Consider the following 21,097-nt stretch of genomic DNA (forward strand, 5'->3'; position numbering starts at 1 on the left):
ATGTCCTGGGGAGGAGGGGGCGGAGTTACGGCCACGCATGCGCGGTCAGAAATGGCGGATGCGACGTACAAAAAACCGTTACATTGAACTTTTTTTGTGCTGACGGTTCGCCAAAATACTGATCCAGTGCACGACGGACGCGACGTGTGGCCATCCGTCACGATCCGTCGGCAATACAAGTCTATGGGCAAAAAACGCATCCTGTGGGCACATTTGCAGGATCCGTTTCTTGTCCAAAACGACGGATTGCGACGGATGCCAAACGACGCAAGTGTGAAAGTAGCCTTAGGGCTAGGGTTAGGGTTGGGGCTAAAGTTAGGGCTAGGGTTGGGGCTAAAGTTAGGGTTAGAGTTGGGATTAGGGTTACGCTTGGGATTAGGGTTAGGTTTTGGATTAGGGTTAAGGTTGTGATTAGGGGTGTATTGGGATTAGGGTTAGGTTTGAGGTTAGGGTTGAGATTATGATTAGGGGTGTGTTGGATTTAGGGTTTTGATTAGGGTTATGGTTAGGGTTGACATTAGGGTTGTTTTGGGGTAAGGGTTGTGATTATGGTTAGGGTTAGTGATTAGGATTATGGATCAGGTTGGGATTAGGGTTAGGGGTGTGTTGGGGTTAGGGTTGGAGCTAGAATTGGGGGGTTTCCACTGTTTAGGTACATCAGGGGGTCTCCAAACACGACAGCCAATTTTGCGCTCAAAAAGTCAAATGGTGCTCCCTCCCTTCTGAGCTCTGCCGTGCGCCCAAACAGTGGGTTACCCCCACATATGGGGCATCAGCATACTCGGGATAAATTGGACAACAACTTCTGGGGTCCAATTTCTCTTGTTACCCTTGTGAAAATAAAAACTTGGGGGCTTCAAAATCCTTTTTGTGGAAAAATATATATATATTTTTTTTTTATGACTCTGCATTATAAACTTCTGTGAAGCACTTGGGCATTCAAAGTTCTCACCACACATCTAGATAAGTTCCTTGGGGGGTCTAGTTTCCAAAATGGGGTCACTTGTGGAGGGTTTCTACTGGTTAGGTACATCAGGGGCTCTGCAAACGCAACATAATGCCCGCAGACCATTCTATCAAAGTCTGCATTCCAAAACGGCGCTCCTTCCTTCCGAGCTCTGCCGTGCGCCCAAACAGTGGTTTACCCCCACATATGGGGTACCAGCATACTCAGGACAAATTGGACAACAACTTTTGGGGTCCAATTTCTCTTGTTACCCTTGTGAAAATAAAAACTTGGGGGCTAAAAAATCTTTTTTGTGGAAAAAAAATATATATATTTTATTTTCACGACTCTGCATTATAAACTTCTGTGAAGCACTTGGGCATTCAAGGTTCTCACCACACATCTAGATAAGTTCCATGGGGGGTCTAGTTTCCAAAATGGGGTCACTTGTGGGGGATTTCTACTGTTTAGGCACATCAGGGGCTCTCCAAACGCGACATGGCGTCCGATCCCAATTCCAGCCAATTCTACATTGAAAAAGTAAAACGGCACTCTTTCTCTTCCAAGCTCTGCGGTGCGCCCAAACAGTGGTTTACCCCCAGATATTGGGTATCGACGTACTCAGACCACTAAAGTTGTTGTGCAATTTCTCCTAATTTCTCCTGTTACCCTTGTGAAAATAAAAATTTGTGGGCAAAAAATCATTTTTGTAGAAAAAATGCGATTTTTTTTTTTCACGGCTCTACGTTATAAACTTCTGTGAAGCACATGGGGGTTCAAAGTGCTCATCACACATCTAGATAAGTTCCTTAAGGGGTCTAGTTTCCAAAATGGGGTCACTTGTGGGGGGTTTCCACTGTTTAGGCACATCAGGGGCTCTCCAAACGCGACATGGCGTCCAATCTCAATTCCAGCCAATTCTACATTGAAAAAGTAAAACGGCGCTCCTTCCCTTCCAAGCTCTGCGATGTGCCCAAACAGTGGTTTACCCTCACATATGGGGTATCGACGTATTCAGGAGAAATCGAATAACATAACTTATTGTTACATTTCTGTTTTTACACTTGTGAAAATAGAAAAAAGGTTCTGAATTAAGATGTTTGCAAAAAAAAGTTAAATGTTCATTTTTTCCTTCCACATTGTTTCAGTTCCTGTGAAGCACGTAAAGGGTTAATAAACTTCTTGAATGTGGTTTTGAGAACCTTGATGGGTGTAGTTTTTAGAATGGTGTCACACTTCATTATTTTCTATCATATAGACCCCTCAAAATGACTTCAAATGTGATGTGGTCGCTAAAAAAAAATGGTGTTGTAAAAATGAGAAATTGCTGGTCAACTTTTAACCCTTATAACTCCCTAACAAAAAAAAATTTTGTTTCCAAAATTGTGCTGAGGTAAAGTAGACATGTGGGAAATGTTATTTATTAACTATTTTTCATGACATATCTCTCTGATTTATGGGCATAAAAATACAAAGTTTTAAAATTGCAAAATTTTTAAAATTTTCGCCATATTTCCGTTTTTTTCATAAATAATCGCAAGTAATATCGAAGAAATGTTACCACTAACATTACGTACAATATGTCACGAAAAAACAATCTCAGAATCAGCGGGATCCGTTGAAGCGTTCCAGAGTTATAACCTCATAAAGTGACAGTGGTCAGAATTGCAAAAATTGGCTCGATCATTAAGTACCAAATTGGCTCTGTCACTAAGGGGTTAAAAAAACAACAATAAACCTTCAAATTCTTTGCTCATCTTTTGTATAAAGTTAAAAAATGCGCTGAGTTTTTTGTGCGAAAAATCTGCTGCATTTAACAGTTCCAACAAAGTGGAAATCATTTCAAGAAAAGTCATGCCCACTGTTTTTTTAGTGATTTTTTTCCTCAGATTTCAATGGGGAGAGTGAAAAAAAGCAAGCAAAATGTCACATTCGAGTTTTAAGTGCAGAAATAAAAGAAACACATTAGTGATGCCATAAAAAAGAAAAATATTTAAAAAAGTACAAAAAAAGCAGAATAAAAAGAGATTGTTACAGTGTATTTATGGTGAGGACATCGGAGGAAAAAAAATGCAAGGTTTCGGAATTTGGGAACATGAGCTGATTTCACACATCATTTAGTTTTTTGAAATACTATAAAGCAGAATGGCTTCTGATAGGCCCAGTGGGAACATAATTGCCCGTCCTAAGTGTTTGAGTTCACAATCCAAGCTAAGTACCGTATATACTCGAGTATAAGCCGACCCGAGTATAAGCCGACCCCCCTAATTTTGCCACAAAAAACTGGGAAAACTTAATGACTCGAGTATAAGCCTAGGGTGGGAAATGCAGCAGCTACCGGTAAATGTCAAGAGTAAAAATAGATACCAATAAAAGTAAAAATTAATTGAGACATCAGTAGGTTAAGTGTTTTTGAATATCCATATTGAATCAGGAGCCCCATATAATGCTCCATAAAGTTTATGATGGCCCCATAAGATGCTCCATATTAAAATATGCCCCATATAATCCTGCACAAAGGTTGATTATGGCCCCATAAGATGCTCCATAGACACATTTGCCCAATATAGTGCTGCACAAATGTTGATTATGGCCCCATAAGATGCTCCATAGAAATATTTGCCCCATATACTGCTGCACAAACGTTGATTATGGCTTCATACAGACACTTGCCCCATTTGCTGTTGCTGCAATAAAAAAAAAAAAAAAAAAAAAAAATCACATACTCACCTCTCCGTTGTTCAGGCCCCCGACACGTTCAATATTCACCTGTCTTCGTTCCGGCGCAGCTCCATCTTCAGCATCTTCTGCACTGACGTTTAGGCAGAGGGTGCGCACTAACCACGTCACCGCACCCTCTGACTTGAGCGTCACTGCAGAAGACGCTGAAGATGGAGTGGCATCCGGAAAGGGGAGCAGGTGAATATCGCGCAACGCTGCGCTCCCCTCCCCATTATACTCACCTGCTCCTGGAGATGTGCAGTCCCTGCTTCCCTGGCACTGCAGCTTCCTCCTGTACTGAGCGGTCACCGTTACCGCTCATTACAGTAATGAATATGCGGCTCCACCCCTATGGGAGGTGGAGCCGCATATTCATTAAAGTAATGAGCGGTACCATGTGACCACTCAGTACAAGAAGAAGCTGGGGCGCTGGGGAGCCAGGGACCTGCAGGGACCATGCCAGGAGTAGGTGAGTATAATTAGACAGCCCCCGCTCCCCCTCCCCTGCCGACCCTTGGGTATGACTCGAGTATAAGCCGAGAAGGGGACTTTCAGCCCCAAAAAATGGGCTGAAAATCTCGGCTTATACTCGAGTATATACGGTAAGTACCGGTAACTATGAAATTACTGTCAGCCATTACAAAAGGGCACAGAGGAAGTAGCAGGAGGAAATTATTTTTTTTTTTAAATATTGAGAAGAATTTTTTGGGAAATGTAAAAAAAAAAGTTTTTTCAATAGGTCTAAAAGTGTAAAATAATTATTAAAGGGACACTGTCACCTGAATTTGGAGGGAACAATCTTCAGCCATGGAGGCGGGGTTTTTGGGTGTTTGATTCACCCTTTCCTTACCTGCTGGCTGCATGCTGGCTGCAATATTGGATTGAAGTTCATTCTCTGTCCTCCATAGTACACGCCTGCGCAAGGCAAGATTGCCTTGTGCAGGCATGTGCGGGCAGCATGGTGGCGCAGTGGTTAGCACAGCAGCCTTGCAGCGCTGGGGTCCTGGGTTCTAATCCCACCCAGGACAACATCTGCAAAGAGTTTGTATGTTCTCTCCGTGTTTGCGTGGGTTTCCTCCGGGCACTCCGGTTTCCTCCCACATTCCAAAGACATACTGATAGGGATTCTAGATTGTGAGCCCCATCGGGGACAGCGATGATAATATGTGCAAAAACTGTAAAGCGCTGCGGAATATGTTAGCGCTATATAAAAATAAAGATTATTATTATTATTATTATTATTATGTAATGTGGTCGAGGTAAATGTCAGCACACCAGATTCAGGACTTGGGGATCGCTCACACCAATGCATAAATTAATCGGTCCCATTCTCACCCAGGAGAGTGGGATGATTTTTTTTTCTCCCTTGTCATTCGTGTGCTATCCGTATACAATCCATTGTTTTACTCAGCAGCCATTAATCTCTGAGGGTACGCTCACATTAGCGTTTTGTGGGGCTGCGTCGCACGCAGCCGCGGCGACGCATGCGTCATGCGCCCCTATATTTAACATGGGGGCGCATGGACATGCGTTGTCTTGTGTTTTGTGACGCATGCGTCTTTTATGGCGCAAGCGTCAGGGCACAGAGGATGCAGCAAGTTGCATTTTTTTTACGTCCAAAATCATGCCAAAAAAGGACGCATGCATCACAAAACAATGCATTTTGCATGCGTTTTTGTTTGCGTTGTGCGTTGCGTCGCCGACGCAGCCCCGCACAACGCAAATGTGAACATAGCCTTACAGGACCATTTACAGTTTTCTATACTTTAGAATTGTAATGTGTCCGTAAAAATCAGATGTCATTCTGATGGTCCATATGGCAATGCGATTTTTCTCGCACTAACGATTTCAGAGTGAAATCACAGCAGAATACATCTGAGCCAATGTGCCCGGCCTTATTGAATAACATTGGTCCAGTGGAATGCGATTTTTTATCAGATGGCATTCGTCGGATTTATACTCTAGTGTGAGCGAGCCCTTAAAGGAAGGAAATAAATTGCCATTGCTGAGTCAACCACTCTCCATAGATCAATTGGAAAGTATAAAGGTCAGTGAGGGATGCGTGTTATTTTAACTCTCGTAGTACAAGCCAAGCGGCAGAAAGCTGATCTATCACATTTTTCTTTTCGATTACTCAGGAGTTATAAACTTAGCAAAACAAATCTACGACAGCATTTTTAAGAACTACTGCAAGAGAAATGGTACTATCATGCAGGTTGGGATTTTTTTTCAAGCTGCAGGATTAACCTCTTAATGACCTGCAATGTCTTTCTTTTATGGTGTGCATGAAAAGGAACCGGTCACAAGAAAAAATGCTATTAACCTGCAGTTTTGAGGTTAATCTGCAGATTAATAGCCTTCTGAATCTGCTCGGCACCTGCTGCCAGGAGGAAATTACCTTTATTCTTCCCGGCGTCAAGATTTCAGTCACCGCTCAGTGTTTAGAGAGCGGTGGCTGTAGTAGCATCCCTGGCAGTGACTGGCAGCAGCTCAGCATTAGGACCAGCGGTCAGCGAGTGCCAAGGGTGCAGTCACTATCATTCACAGAGCGATGAGGGAACCCGTGCTGGCACCATCTCCATGACTGAAAGTCAAACGCTACCGGGAACAAAAAAGTTAATTTCCTCCCGGCAGTGGGGCTTTCAGTGTGGGTGCTGGGCAGGTTCAGAAAGTTATTAACCTACAAATTAACCCCATAGCTGCAGGCAAATAGTGTTTTTCATGTTACAGATTCCCTTGAAGGCAGCTTATTGAACAGCAGGATACCGGTAGATTTCCACGTTCTGAAACTCATGCCCACATGGGATGGCCAATAGTCCCACGATTATGAGGGTAATACACGAGTTTTACAGCAATACTGTGCACTCATTGATCACTGCATGAGGATATGGTTATGGCTGCAAGCACTTGTCACAGATTGGAAACGCACTAGTACAGCACTGCACTACCTCCTGATGAAACCATAGCTGGTGGTGAAACATGTCGGGGTACTTTTTTTTATCCCACAGTTATAACAGAATGGATAAAGGTAATACACCATGCTACGCAGTTTTCATCTCATGTTTGCACTTTGTTAAGTGGCTTGCCATTTCCTTACACGGACACGTTCTAAATTGGTTCTCTATGTTGCGGCGTCTTCACCTATTATATGCATATTTATTATACGTATATGTCAAGCTCACTTACATAATTTATAGCAGGTATTGTACAATTTATGCTGCTAATATTATACTATTAAATATGGTGAGATATTGGTGTGGGATCTATTTGTCTACACTGTCCGGTGTATGCATCAGTTCACAGATCATTTTTATGATCTAGTGTTCTTTCTTTTTCTGTATATTATACGTACATTATATTCAAAATCATTTTTTTTGTAGATTTAATAAATATTTATACCCCTGATTAGTGTAGATATTGTGGGTGCACATCTATTTAATTCAAGATTTGCTCCAGCCCTAACAGATGGGGTCAGAGGTTCCAATTATTAAAAGGCTTAACCCCCTGATGACTGCAGGTACTGTTGCTACTTTTACACCCCTATAGCTATGGTCAGTTTGCTCCCCAACGCATGTGGGTGTAAATATAGTTGGTGCAGGGGTTGTAGTTGCACCTGGACCCTGGAGCTGAAAGGGGCAAAAAAGGTCTCTTTGGCCCATATGAGAAGACCAGTACTATGAAAAAAAGGTGATTACGGTGGACGGTATTTGAGATCTTACATTGGGACCTACAAGTTTTAAGCTACGCCACTGCTAATGCAAGTGAGCAACCAATGCCCTTTGTTGATTTGTCGAACAGTTTGACTTGGAGGAAACGCCTGTCCTTCCATAGTTCAATACAGCATTAAATACAAATTATTTGCATTCTTTTTCCTGCAAGGTTAGCAGCAGAAAAGGGCTAGGTAATGGTGTGAAATTATCCACCGTGGATGCACAGGAAAGGGCATAAATGAGATTCTAGGTCATTTTCTCCTCATGCCTAAGTACTTGTGGACAAGTTATTATTGGTATTATACATTATCACTGCATGCACACCGTAAATGTTAGGATTTTTCTGTTTAACACCGTGCTTTACATATATAAGTGCTTCTGCCCACTGCAGCAGAGCTGGAATGGAGCCAAATTTAGAATAATTTCCTTTTGAGTAGAGAAATGAGCATTACACCATTACAACTTAATGAAGTGCCACATGGAGAACATGCTGCTCAATACCATATAACAACCAGACTAAAAAGGGGAAAAAAGGCAGAAAATGGCATAAAACAGAAGGCTAAAAGATTTAGCGCTCCTATTTGAGCACTCATCTATCAACTAAAGACCATGCCAAATACAGCACTCAGCACTGGGGACCAGAGACTAATCTACAATGGGAGGTTATTGAGATCCATAAGAATCATGGTATCCACATTCCTCATATACACGGTATATTCATGACCAATATATCCTTCCTTCATTTTGATAACCGCTATAAGAATTCCATCCATGAGGTCTGGCAGTTTCTTAATCTGTTCAGCAACTTTTTGGGCAGCACCACCTAAAAGCCTCCCAGACACCGTTTAGAGAGGCGACTGTTTTATTTCACCATAAATCTTAATTAAGGAGGGCTCACAAGTACTCAATAGGGTTTAGGTCAGGTGAGGAACGGACCATGTCATTATTCTGTCATCTTTAAGGCCATTATTGGCAGCCAAGCAACGGAGACTTCAATGCATGTGATCAGGCATTGTCCTGCATAAAAATCATGGTTTTCTTGAAAGAAGCAGACTTTTTTAAACTTACGAGTTGATTTTGAGTCCATTTTCAACCCAAAATAGTCCAACTAGTTCATCTTTAACAATACCAGCCCACAGCAGTACTCACCTTCACCTTGTTTGAACCTGACTCAAAGTTACAGTCTGTGGTCCATTACAGATCCAGCCACTCACCCATCCATCTGGTCCGTCAAAAGTCACTTTCATCTCATCAATCCATAAACCTTTGAAGAATCTACCTTTAGATATTTCTTGGCCCAGTCTTGAGGTTTCACCTACTGTGATGTGTTTAGTGGTGGTCGGGTATCTGCTTCCTCACTTCGGTCACGTCACTGAGCACTTAACACCTTGTACTTCTGGGCCTCCAGGGAGGTTGCAGTTCTGGAATATGACAGCTCTGGAGGATAATGGCTTCCTGGTCGCTGCACGTTTGATTCTTCCCAAACGTTTAGCAGTTAATGTGCGTGTTTTTTTTTCTCAACACATTTTTTGTGACCCTGTAGACCATTTGCAACAAAAACTTTTGATGGTTCTGTGATCATGCCCCAATATCTTAGCAGTTTCAAGAGTGGCTGCATCCATCTAACACTCAGATTTATCTGACTCTGAAAAGTAAAAAATGTGTCATCTTTTTTGGCCCATTTTGCCAAGCTGCCTAATAATTCTGCCACCTTGATAAAGTGTGCTGTATCAATAGGCTGCATCCTCCCTCATTACACAAATACACATCACCTGATCTGCTTCATCCAATAAGCATTTAAGCTCGGAGAAAATCTGCATAAAAGTGATGACATGCTCACAATACTCACTTGCCGAATAATTATAAACACAGTGTATGTGTTAAAGAGAAAATGAGCAACTCTTGATTCTATACCACAAAATAGAATGTACCCAATAGCATTAGTTTCCAATGGTGGCTTTGATTCTTAAGAGTCTTGACAGCAATACTAGATTAATTTGCAAACTGTCCTAATGGATCTCATTGACTTAAAATGTGAAATTACAGCCCAGGTTTTGATATCAAAATAAAATAAAAATAAAAATGTAATCTAAGCACTATTCATGCATCAATATGAAAAGAGCCTTAAAGGGACTGTCTTCAAGGAGGGCATAGCAACAACATAAGCCATTGGTCTCTAACGCAGGTTGTCCAATGCATTAAATGCAGGGTGATTCATTTTCAATGCTTGTGAATCAAAAGACGTGAGCACAGCTACTGGGGTGCACGGGTAGGTTCCCAAACCATATACGTGTAGATACAAAGAACCCGGCACTCAACTTCAATCAAACTTGAGGTTTTTTATTCCGTAGTATGAAAAAACGTTTCGGCCTAGTGTGGCCTTTGTCAGTTACGTACTGAAGGGTGATTGAGAATACGCTCAGTGAGCGTGTTAGATCCGTGGGTTATCACTTAAAAGTAGTCCGCTGAAAAAGAATAGCACGGCTGTAAGCTGAGAGAGACCGGGTCCTGACGCGGTGTCCACCGCTGTCGGCGTGAGTGCCCGGGTTTTTCATACTACGGAATAAAAAACCTCAAGTTTGATTGAAGTTGAGTGCCGGGTTCTTTGTATCATTTTCAATGCTTCACTTTCCCTGAAGCAGCAGTTTAACCCAGGCATGGATTTTTCCCAAGAATCTGTGGACATAGAAAACTTGGGAATAGTGCAATGTGCCAATTTCACTTACTAATACTAAGAAATGTAACAGTCTGCCCCAATGGGCTAGCTTTCAGTCATTGAGTAAACTCCTTAAGACAAATGAGAGTGTCAGTATTCTTGAGATATTAGCTTTTCATGCCTCTATAACTCTTCCAGCAGGGTTTGTTCCACTCATTTCGAGCCTCACAAGCAGTAAAATAAGTGCTAATAATCAATTATTTATGCATACATAGTACCTGAGCATGCGCAGCTCCTCTACACCTTGTTGTAATGCATATTCGAACACATAGGATTGCCAAGATAAAAGCTGTGTAACTGTTTTTACTCTGCCATGGACAGATCACCAATGACCATCTTTCCCCCAGCAGCAACTTCTTTGCCAAGTTGAGATTAGGAAATAGTGGTTCTTCCCATTTTAAAATTGCCATTAGGTTATATTCTTATCTGGCATCTTGCTTCAGGTCCCAAAGTGTCTCCAGAAAATATGGATCTCTTGTAGTACCTCTCTAAGCTCTCCTTTCACATTTTCAATCTATTAGCACTACTACTTCTGGATGGCTCTTCGGACGCTGATCTACTTTAACACTGGGTACAACACAACACTTCACCTCGACTACTTCAGTCCCACCTCATTTACAAAATCTCCCTAATCAACTGCTCCACACAATATAAGAAGAAGCACAATATAATAACATGGTATCTCCCATGCTGGGATGGTTGATAACTATAACATACACTCACCATTATGACATCCTAATCTGCATCATGTTGTGGATGGCTATGGCCCTAAAAGAAAACCACCACAACCTCTGACAGGCTAAATGGAGGTCCTGTGGATAGAACTTAGGCCTTACAATGCTGAAGTCCTGGGTTTTAATCCCACCAAAGACAATATCTACAAGGACTTTGTATGTTCTCCCCATGTTTGGGTGGGTTTCCTCCGGGTGCTCCAGTTTCTTCCCACACTCCAAAAACATACTGATAGAGATGAGGTCAGTGATGATGATGTCTAGAACTTTGTAGACTTGCTGGCACTATATAAGTGAGTTAAATAAAAAAAAAAACAGATCTACATACCTTACAAACCCTTTGGGTAAACATGGATGAATAAAGAAACCTAAATGCTGAACTTATTTTTTTCTCTAAAACAGCTAATCCTTGGTGACTAGAGAAGACAAACCTTTCTCGTTTTTAGGAATGGATCATTCACACACACCTCAAGCCTACCACCAGGCCCAGGGAAATGGTTTTCAATAAGTATATAGGAATTACTGGTTACCTTTTTGCTTCCTCCAGGTGACATAAATACTCATAAGCAATATTTTGTCGTCTTCTCTCATCCATTTCCTCCGCTGAAAGCCTTTCATCATCCACGATTGCTGAAAGCAGGAAGAAAAGAAAATGTCAAACCACACATAATTACAGGACTGACCACTATAAAAGAAAAACAGACCCTACTTAATAAATGGACTGTATATTTACATAGTTACTTCTGCCAATTACATAATCATTTCAAAGCCTCAAGGGAATGATGTGGAGTTTTCCTGCTCGGACTTGGATTTGGCCGCATGTTTGGCTTTATATTAAGCACTTCCTTTTGCGTGTTTTCAAGTTTTGTCTTCTGCTGGTTACTGTTTTGTCTTGCTGGGGAAAACTCTATAATGCTCAGCCAATCCTAAAGGCTGGAATAACAAAAGGTAAAAGTGTAGCCAGATGTGCACGGGGAGCATGTTCATAAAGGCCAGACAGTGATGGAATTTTCCAAAATCGTTTTTTCAGCAGATCCATAGTGTCACATATAGCAAGACATAATTCATGACAACAAGCTATTTTAACCCATACCACCAGCAAACCAAGCCAGATATTTATAACAAAAAAAAATTGTTGTAAATGGTTGCCCACGCAAGTAATACATAGATAAATCAAGATTGCTGGAATGGCATCTGTTCTGACTCATAGTGGGGCACAGATTGCCTACGTGAGAATCTTAAAGACTCCAATACAGAAACCAACATCGGCCAAACCCACCAATATCAGAAGGCTCAGCTACCAATCTACCATGGCGACCTCTTTACAGATGATATCGGTGGGACAAGGCTCCGGCATGTCCTATTTGGAACCTACAATCCTTTTGTTCATGGCGAGAGAAGTCTGCAGCCGTTCCATTGTAGAGAACACAAATCAGGAGAAATATCTGCCTGCCAAAGGATTGGATGAACCATCCTTTGACCAACCGCTACCAATTTTGTATTGGGACCCTAATTATTCAGAATGTGTTTGTTTTCAAGTCTTTGGCTATAAAAAAAAAAAAATTGATGTAGTGATGTTAACCTTAGCCATTTTAATTTTTTGAGCAAAGACACCCAAACCTGATCGTTAGAATATAGCATATTTCTCTTTTGAAATGGTATATTGATTCTTATATATCAAATAGAAAACTGATGTATGATGCTTTGAAAAGTAGCAAATTTTTTGCTCAACCCGGTGTTGCGCAAAAAAAAAAAAATCTGACTTTTGCAATTTTCACGGTCAAAATGCATGGAGCTTCGGTGCGGCAGTGGCGTGATTTCACAGTTCATGTACTGTAAATCATGATGAGCTGTGCAGTTCCTTGCGCCAAACCCTGACTGGAATAAGATTTGTTATGCGGCACACATCATTTGTTAGTCATTCTTAATTCATTAAAAGGCTTCTGCTTCATCTTGAATCTGAAGCATTTGGCTTCACCAAGAATCATTATCAAGACAAGAGTGAAAATCGCTGGTCTTGATGAATTGGGTATACAAAAAAAGGTTGCACTCTATCGTGCCAAAACACGTCAAATATGAAATACATGAAATATGAATAGCAAAATTGCTTTTTGAACATTAGGAAAAAATTTTTTGAGACGCTTAGCACAGAATTTGGCCAAATAGTGTGAGCCCATCAGCTTTGCTGAGAGAGGTGTCCATATTCACCCAAGCATGCAGACATTAGCCTTCGGTAAGTGTTCACATTTGGACAGGGAGGTCAGGTACCCATCAGTTTTTCAATGAGACCACCTTGACGATGGTTGATGGGCTCACACTATTTGGCCAAATTCTGTGCTAAGCATCTCAAAAAATGTTTTCCTAATGTTCAAAAAGCAATTTTGCTATTCATATTTCATGTATTTCATATTTGACGTGTTTTGGCACGATAGAGTGCAACCTTTTTTTTGTATATTATGTATGGAGGTAGCTGCTCCTGGTATGCACCTATTCACACTAGTTTGGATGTGCCAGTCTTTTTTCTGTCACTTGATGAATTGGGGTCATATTGTTTTAATCTCAAATTACAAAAACATTGGCTTTCTATGAAGTTTGCCCTTAGTGTATTTAAATGTGTAGTGTATAACTGCACAAGTGTTTAGAGTGGATATGTGTGTTGGGGAAATTAGACTATAAGGCCTATATGACAGATGGCTTATGCGAGTCCTCTTTAACAAAGCATAAGAATATATTGTTGCTGCTATACCATGGGTCCCTAATCTGTGGCTTGGGAGTTACACGTGTCCCACGGGCCCATGATGCGTTGCTTGCTGCTCTCTGCCAACTTGGTGCATTAGCACAAGGTCTAAAGGTACCGTCACACTAAGCGACGCTGCAGCGTCGCTGTTTGGTCGCTGGAGAGCTGTCACACAGACAGCTCTCCAGCGACCAACGATCCCGAAGTCCCCGGGTAACCAGGGTAAACATCGGGTTACTAAGCGCAGGACCCGATGTTTACCCTGGTTACCGTTGTAAATGTAAAAAAACAAACACTACATACTTACATTCCCGGTGTCTGGTCATGTCCCTCGCCTTCAGCTTCCTGCACTGACTGAGCGCCGGCCGTAAAGTACAGCGGTGACGTCACCGCTGTGCTGTGCTTTACGGCTGGCCGGCGCTCACCAGTCAATGCGGGAAGCTGACGGCGAGGGACCTGACCAGACACCGGGAATGTAAGTATGTAGTGTTTGTTTTTTTACATTTTCAACAGTAACCAGGGTAAACATCAGGTTACTAAGCGCGGCCCTGCGCTTAGTAACCCGATATTTACCTTGGTTACCAGTGAAGCATGTGTGACGCCGATTCAGCGATGTCAGCGGGAGAGCCAGCGACAAAATAAAGTGCTGGACTTTCCCCAGCGACCAACGATCTCCCAGCAGGGCCTGATCGTTGGTCGCTGTCACACAACGATTTTGTTAACGATATCGTTGCTACGTCACAAAAAGCAACGATATCGTTAATGATATCGTTATGTGACGGTACCTTTACACACAGCTATGAACAGAAGGTCTCCAGGTGGTGACTTTTGAGAGTTGCCTTGTTCAGATAAGAAGTTGTGGATGTGCACTGTTGTGAATTCTGTTGTCAAGCTCCCTCCTGTGGTCATGAATGGTACTTCCGCTGGTTCTGTCCATGGGCTTCCTCTGGTGGTTGTGAGTGGAGCTGCTGCTTCTGAGTTTCCTTCCACAGGTGACGAGGTTAATTCGTTAGCTGGCTGCTCTATTTAACTCCACTTCGATCATTGCTCCATGCCACCTGTCAATGTTCCAGTATTGGTCTTGTTCTCTCCTGGATCGTTCTTGTGACCTGTCTTCCCAGCAGAAGCTAAGTTCCTGCTTGCTTTTCTCTGGTTTGCTATTTTTCTGTCCAGCTTGCTATTTTGATTTTGTCTTGCTTGCTGGAAGCTCTGGGACGCAGAGGGAGCGCCTCCGCACCATGAGTCGGTGCGGAGGGTCTTTTTGCACCCTCTGGGTGGTCTTTTTGTAGTTTTTTGTGCTGACCGCAAAAGTTACCTTTCCTATCCTCTGTCTGTTCAGTAAGTCGGGCCTCACTTTGCTAAATCTATTTCGTCTCTGTGTTTGTAATTTTCATCTTTACTCACAGTCATTATATGTGGGGGGCTGCCTTTTCCTTTGGGGAATTTCTCTGAGGCAAGGTAGGCTTTATTTTTCTATCTCTAGGGCTAGCTAGTTTCTTAGGCTGTGTCGAGTTGCATAGGGAGCGTTAGGAGCAATCCACGGCTATTTCTAGTGTGTGTGATAGGATTAGGGATTGCGGTCAGCAGAGTTCCCACGTCTCAGAGCTCGTCCTATATTATTGTAACTATCAGGTCTTTCCATGTGCTCTTAACCACCAGGTCCATAATTGTCCTAACCACCAGGTCATAACAGTGCACATACAGGCTGGGATAAATATGGTAAGATGGAGATAGGGTGATACTGTTAGTTAGAGGGGTGTTGAAGCCAGATGCGACAATTTGATGGGATTGTTTCATGAAAGGAGTTCCGAATGGGGTCAAAGTTTGGAACCCCTGGCTGTAAGTATACGGCCTGTAAGGGAGAGTTGCAAACAGTTCTTTTGGGAAGATTTGGCTGTTATTATACTGGTAATAGAAGCTCAGGGGGACACAATGGCTGGAGATGATCGGCGCACTGGATATGGCTAGGGACCATTTCTCAAAATTTAATGTTCTGCTCAAAGTAAGAAAGGTTGGGGACTAGTGATGAGCGAGCATGCTCGGATATGGCATTATCCGAGTATGCTCGAGTACTAAATGAGCATCTCTGTGTGCTCAAATACTATGCTCGAGCTGCCGCAGCTGCATGTCTCACAGCTGTTAGGCAATCCCTACATTTGTTGCAGTTGTCGAACAAATAGGTAAACCCTGCATGTGTTGCGGCTGTCAAACAGCCGTGAGACATGGAGCTGCAACCTTGTGAGGACGCCGAAAAGCTCAATTAGCACTCGAGCATTCTGGGATAACACCATATCCAAGCACGCTCGCTCGTCAATACCGGGGACCACTGCTCTATACTATATAAGCAAAGAAAATGTAGTGGATGTGAAATTAAACAATTACGGTAGGTACGGTATGTTCCAATATACAGGCATAAAATATCATGTGGATAAGATTTTTACGAAATCTCATCCAGGCACTGTAAAGAAAATCGCATATCAATTTATGCTGCAAATTTACCATTTTGTAACGTAGAGCCTAATCTATGTTGAAGTGCTGTGCCTGGTGTCTTTGGGGTCTGTCGTGCGACAGATCCATTCCAGGCTTTTATTACAGGTTACTGTTCCTAATACGGAATAGAAAAACAGAATTCCCAAGGCGGATGTGAACGGAGCCTAAAACAAAATATTATTCATCTGGCCCCTGCAGCTATATAATAATTCTCAAATATAATTGGGAATGTGGCCTGAAAAATCATCAACAGAAAATCTTCTAAATGACCTCAGGACAAGGACCTTTTAGGAGTTAAATAAAGAAAAGTCATTGTTTCTTGATTGTACATTGTTTTTTTCCTGAGAAATTATTGATGCATTTCTACATTTGTATCCAGTAGAGCTCCTTAACAGCACTTAACACAATGTGTTGGCCAAAAGACAAGAACAACAACAAAAGAGCTGATGCCCTCTGTTCTCAGATGAAGCGCCCTCGCTAGCCACTGTAAATTCAATACACAGGCAGAGCAAATATGATATGCATAAGTGGAGCGAATGTAAAAGATTTACCATCAGAAAAAACAAAAAAGGCAGATATGGGGGAAACGTTTCGGCCATATCCGGCGTTTTTTCAAGCCTAGAGAATACAGCAGCATGTATAATATGCAAGACAGGCAAATTGTATACAAGGATTACGCTTTGGTACCTCGGACTTCTTGGAATAGAAATTGATTTGTTCCATTTTTTTTATTTATTTATTTTTTACAGTGACCTACCTGAAATAAGCACCTTTTTTGTGTGACTTGTATACTATATGAATACTTTTCTAAATTTGTCGTATTTCACACTAAAAGTTTAATCATCCACCCTTTTCTCATGGTTTCTACTTTTTGGTGCAGGCAATAGAAACATACGTAGCAGTAGTGTATATTGGGTTCTGGCATTCACAACTAGGGTTGAGCGAAACGGATCGTTCATTTTCAAAAGTCGCCGACTTTTGGCAAAGTCGGGTTTCATGAAACCCGACCCGATCCCTGTGTGGTGTCGGCCATGCGGTACGTGACTTTCGCGCCAAAGTCGCGTTTCGTATGACATGCTTGGCGCCATTTTTTCAGCCAATGAAGGAGTGTGGGCAGAGTGATGACATAGGTCTTAGGGGTGTGGATGCCTATCGTCATCTTGTCGATTGTGCGCAGTAGCGATTTGCAATGTGTAACACCAGCTTTTCTGTTCAGGGACGGAGGGAGAGAGAGAGAGAGAGAGAGAGAGAGAGAGAGAGAGAGAGACAGGGAGAGGGAGAGGGAGAGGGAAAGGGAGAGCGGGAGGGAGAGGGGGAGGGGGAGGGAGAGGGGGAGAGAGAGAGAGAGAGAGAGAGAGAAAAAAATAAATAAATAAATAAAACAAAAATAAAAAATAAATAAAAAATTCCCATCGACTTTGCATTGGGTTTCGTGTTTCGGTCGATCCCCGACTTTTCGCCATAATCGGCCGATATCACTCAACTCGACTTTAGAGATAGTCGGGTTTCGTGAAACCCGACTCGACCCTAAAAAAGTAAAAGTCACTCAACCCTATTCACAACTATAAAATGTCACAATTTGTACAAAACAATTTGGGCAATCGTAATGAAATGTTCCCCAATGGTTTCTTTTGCCAATAAACTAATTGAGATTTTATGAAATCTTATCCAAATCCAGAGAATTGCCTGTCGGTGCAGATCAGGGCTCTGCAACATGTCAATATATGCTGAAGATATAGAACACAAATATCATAAATACAAAACAGTCGGCGATAAAAGTGTATAATTTGCACAGAAATAAAAGCAGCAAAATCTGCACAATATCGGAGTGTATATACCGTATATACCGTAACCGTTCTGAATTTGTTGCAGGATCTCTTTTGTAGAAATTCTGCTGCAAACATATTGCAGAAAAACTCACTAACAGATGAGCGTATTTGTCATCCGAGAAAATCTGATCTGTGGCTAATCACACTCTGACCAGACTTTGATCTGAGCGTCGGCATAGTGTGATCTGATTTTCTTGGCTGACGAGAAGATTAAAGGGAACCTGTCACCCCGTTTTTGAAAGATGAGATATAAATAGTGTGAAATAGGGGCAGAGCTGGGCTTTACATTAGTGTCCTTTTGGTGCCTTTATTCCCCCGGGATGCTGCTGAAATACCTTTGTGAAGTGTCCGTTTTGTCCTGTCAGTCAAGTTGGTCAGGTCGAATGGGCGTTGTAAAATAGCGGTTCCTCCCCCTGATTCTCGGCTTGTCTTTCGTAAACGCGATCTGTGAATAGCACAGATCGCGCTTTTTCTTAGCGCCTGCGCAGTGAATTTGCCTCCGGCGCCTGCGCATTATGTTTTGCCCATCTGTGGGCAAAGCATAATTGACATCATTGCGCATGCGCGGGCCTTCACTTTAGCCGGGGTGCCCCGGAAGTTGTCATATCGGCAAAGTGTTATTCTGGATGCCGTATCTCATCCCACACTGCGAGCGTAAGTTTTGTGCCAAGATCGCTCGCCTGCCTTACGCTCGCAGTGTGGGATGAGATACGGCATCCAGAATAACACTTTGCCGATATGACAACTTCCGGGGCACCCCGGCTAAAGTGAAGGCCCGCGCATGCGCAATGATGTCAATTATGCTTTGCCCACAGATGGGCAAAACATAATGCGCAGGCGCCGGAGGCAAATTCACTGCGCAAGCGCTAAACATAACGCCAACGGCGGAACTAAACTTCGCAGGGAATCGCATGAGGTGGGGGAGGAACCGCTATTTTACAACGCCCATTCGACCTGACCAACTTGACTGACAGGACAAAACGGACACTTCACAAAGGTATTTCAGCAGCATCCCGGGGGAATAAAGGCACCAAAAGGACACTAATGTAAAGCCCAGCTCTGCCCCTATTTCACACTATTTATATCTCATCTTTCAAAAACGGGGTGACAGGTTCCCTTTAAGAAAAGAAAGTCTCCATCTTCTCCATCCTGTGAATCTGTGCAAATCAGACTGCACTCAGATGGCCAAGTACGATCTGAATAACAGATCAAACACAGTCCGGCAATGATTTGTTTCTTGCACAGACTCAGTTGTAAGAAAAAATCATGTGCACTTCTCCTTGATTGTAATAAGCGGACGAGTACATTCAGGCGGACAGCACTCGTCCCCATGGTAGTCGTCTGCACAAGCCCTACACGAGTGATACAGAAAGGCAGCTTCCCCCAATTCCTCACTCTTCCATACACTTTTTTACAGAAATCACTATTAATTTAAGGGTCATAATTTTTATGAAGGACCTCATTTAGTTACGGGCGAGAGGGTCTGTTATTAGAGGAGATATGGGGTGAGAGGACCCTAACTGACTGAGCCCCCTTCATGGTATCACCCCTAACTGACTGACCCCCTCCATCCCCTGTTCAAGCAGTATCAATCACCTGACAGGTTCCCAGAACGCCAGGAAAAAAAAATAAAAAGGTTTTCTTAATATTGACAAGATAGAACACAAAGGCCGCGGGGCAGAAGGCCGTTCTTTTCTCATTGTAAATTATGTAGAGCTGTACGTATGCCGCATGCAAATCGGCAGCTTGCAAGTCTCAAGATAACGTTATAATCCAGAATCAGAAGTCGCTAATTTACATAGAGGCCATAAACATTTAAAGCTCTGAACAAACAATCTGAGCGATTATAATATATAGATTCTGGGGTTCACTGCCTGAATATTAATGGTCCCTCGTGATACACACTGCATGGTAAAAAAAATACGGGCGGATAAAAAAAATCGTTTAGTTTCATCTAGAAAACTCAGATGATTTTTTTTTCTCACTTGTCATCTGCATACAATCAATTTTTTCAGCAGCTATAAATCATTACAGTTCTGTAACATAGGAAACTGTAAATGTATCCATAAAAAAACGGATGCTGTACTGTGTCGCTGATTTTTTTTTTTTTTTTTTTAACAGATTTTTCAGGCGTCTGAAAAAGGTGTTGCCATAAGGTGTCCATACACTTTCAATTGTTTGACGGAATAATGTTCAGCTTACGGCAGCCATTCCTCCCATCCTCCCCATACATATGAACTTTTTAACTACCGTAGGTTCACCAAGTGCGCACGTGTTCTCAGTGAGGAGAGGGGAGTGAGCCGCTGCCAGACAATTTACTCATAGCCTTGCTGCTGGAGCCTAACATTTGCATTAGAGATGGAGCATGGAGCCTGGCTACTTCTGCCCAACTGTATAAACAATAGGTAAACTACAATACAAACATGCTGCTGCTAGAAAATGTCTGAGAATTACAGACTTCTGTTTCGGACCCTTACTAGCACATTATTGGGGATTGTTGCTATTCTTATATTCAAGCTACATTTTCTATGATGAAGCTGCAATACCATATTATACTATGCATAATGCAAAATATAGCTGTCAGAGACATATTGCCGCAGCGGGGTCCCATGGCAACAGAATTTAAATGTCAGGCTCTAAATCTGGATGTTGTTGCCGATTTCTATAAATGTGACAATGAAGAATGAAGTCATCTTTCCAGTAGGGTTTTCCTCCAATTCACCATGTAAGTAAACGTTGTACAAACCTACAATAAAACTTTAATGGAGTCGGCTCAGAAATGAGCCAAACTACTATGGAATTCAAAATTATGTTTTTAAAAAACAAACATCAAGAAAAATATTCATTGAGGCGATCATCGCCCTTGGTTGAAGCCCTTTAGGGAGCGTCGTTTCTGACTGAATTAAATAAAGTTCACACAATATAGTTACAGCTCTGCATGGTGTTCCATCATCAATGTAGAGCGGAGGGATAAGTAACTTCCAAGTAGTCACCAATCTAACCCAAGAAGAGGTGCGAAATCGGCTAAATAAGATTAAAATAGATAAATCTCCGGGTTCGGATGGCATACACCCACGAGTACTAAGGGAACTAAGTAATGTAATAGATAAACCATTATTTCTTATTTTTAGGGACTCTATAGCGACAGGGTCTGTTCCGCAGGACTGGCGCATAGCAAATGTGGTGCCAATATTCAAAAAGGGCTCTAAAAGTGAAC

The 21,097-nt window shown here is 42.2% G+C and overlaps 1 protein-coding gene across 2 annotated transcripts in view; it reads right to left on the minus strand.

Annotated features, from left to right (window-relative positions):
* Window positions 1–21,097, minus strand: part of IQGAP2 (IQ motif containing GTPase activating protein 2) — a 416,134-nt gene that overhangs the window by 273,623 nt on the left and 121,414 nt on the right. For both annotated transcript variants that reach the window (XM_069750108.1, XM_069750099.1), the window contains exon 2: window positions 11,355–11,454. In XM_069750108.1, the coding sequence (XP_069606209.1) occupies window positions 11,355–11,454 (100 nt within the window). The remainder of the gene's footprint in view (window positions 1–11,354; window positions 11,455–21,097) is intronic.

Source organism: Ranitomeya imitator, chromosome 1, assembly GCF_032444005.1.
Source record: "Ranitomeya imitator isolate aRanImi1 chromosome 1, aRanImi1.pri, whole genome shotgun sequence".
In the NCBI taxonomy this organism is placed as follows: Eukaryota; Metazoa; Chordata; class Amphibia; order Anura; family Dendrobatidae; genus Ranitomeya; species Ranitomeya imitator.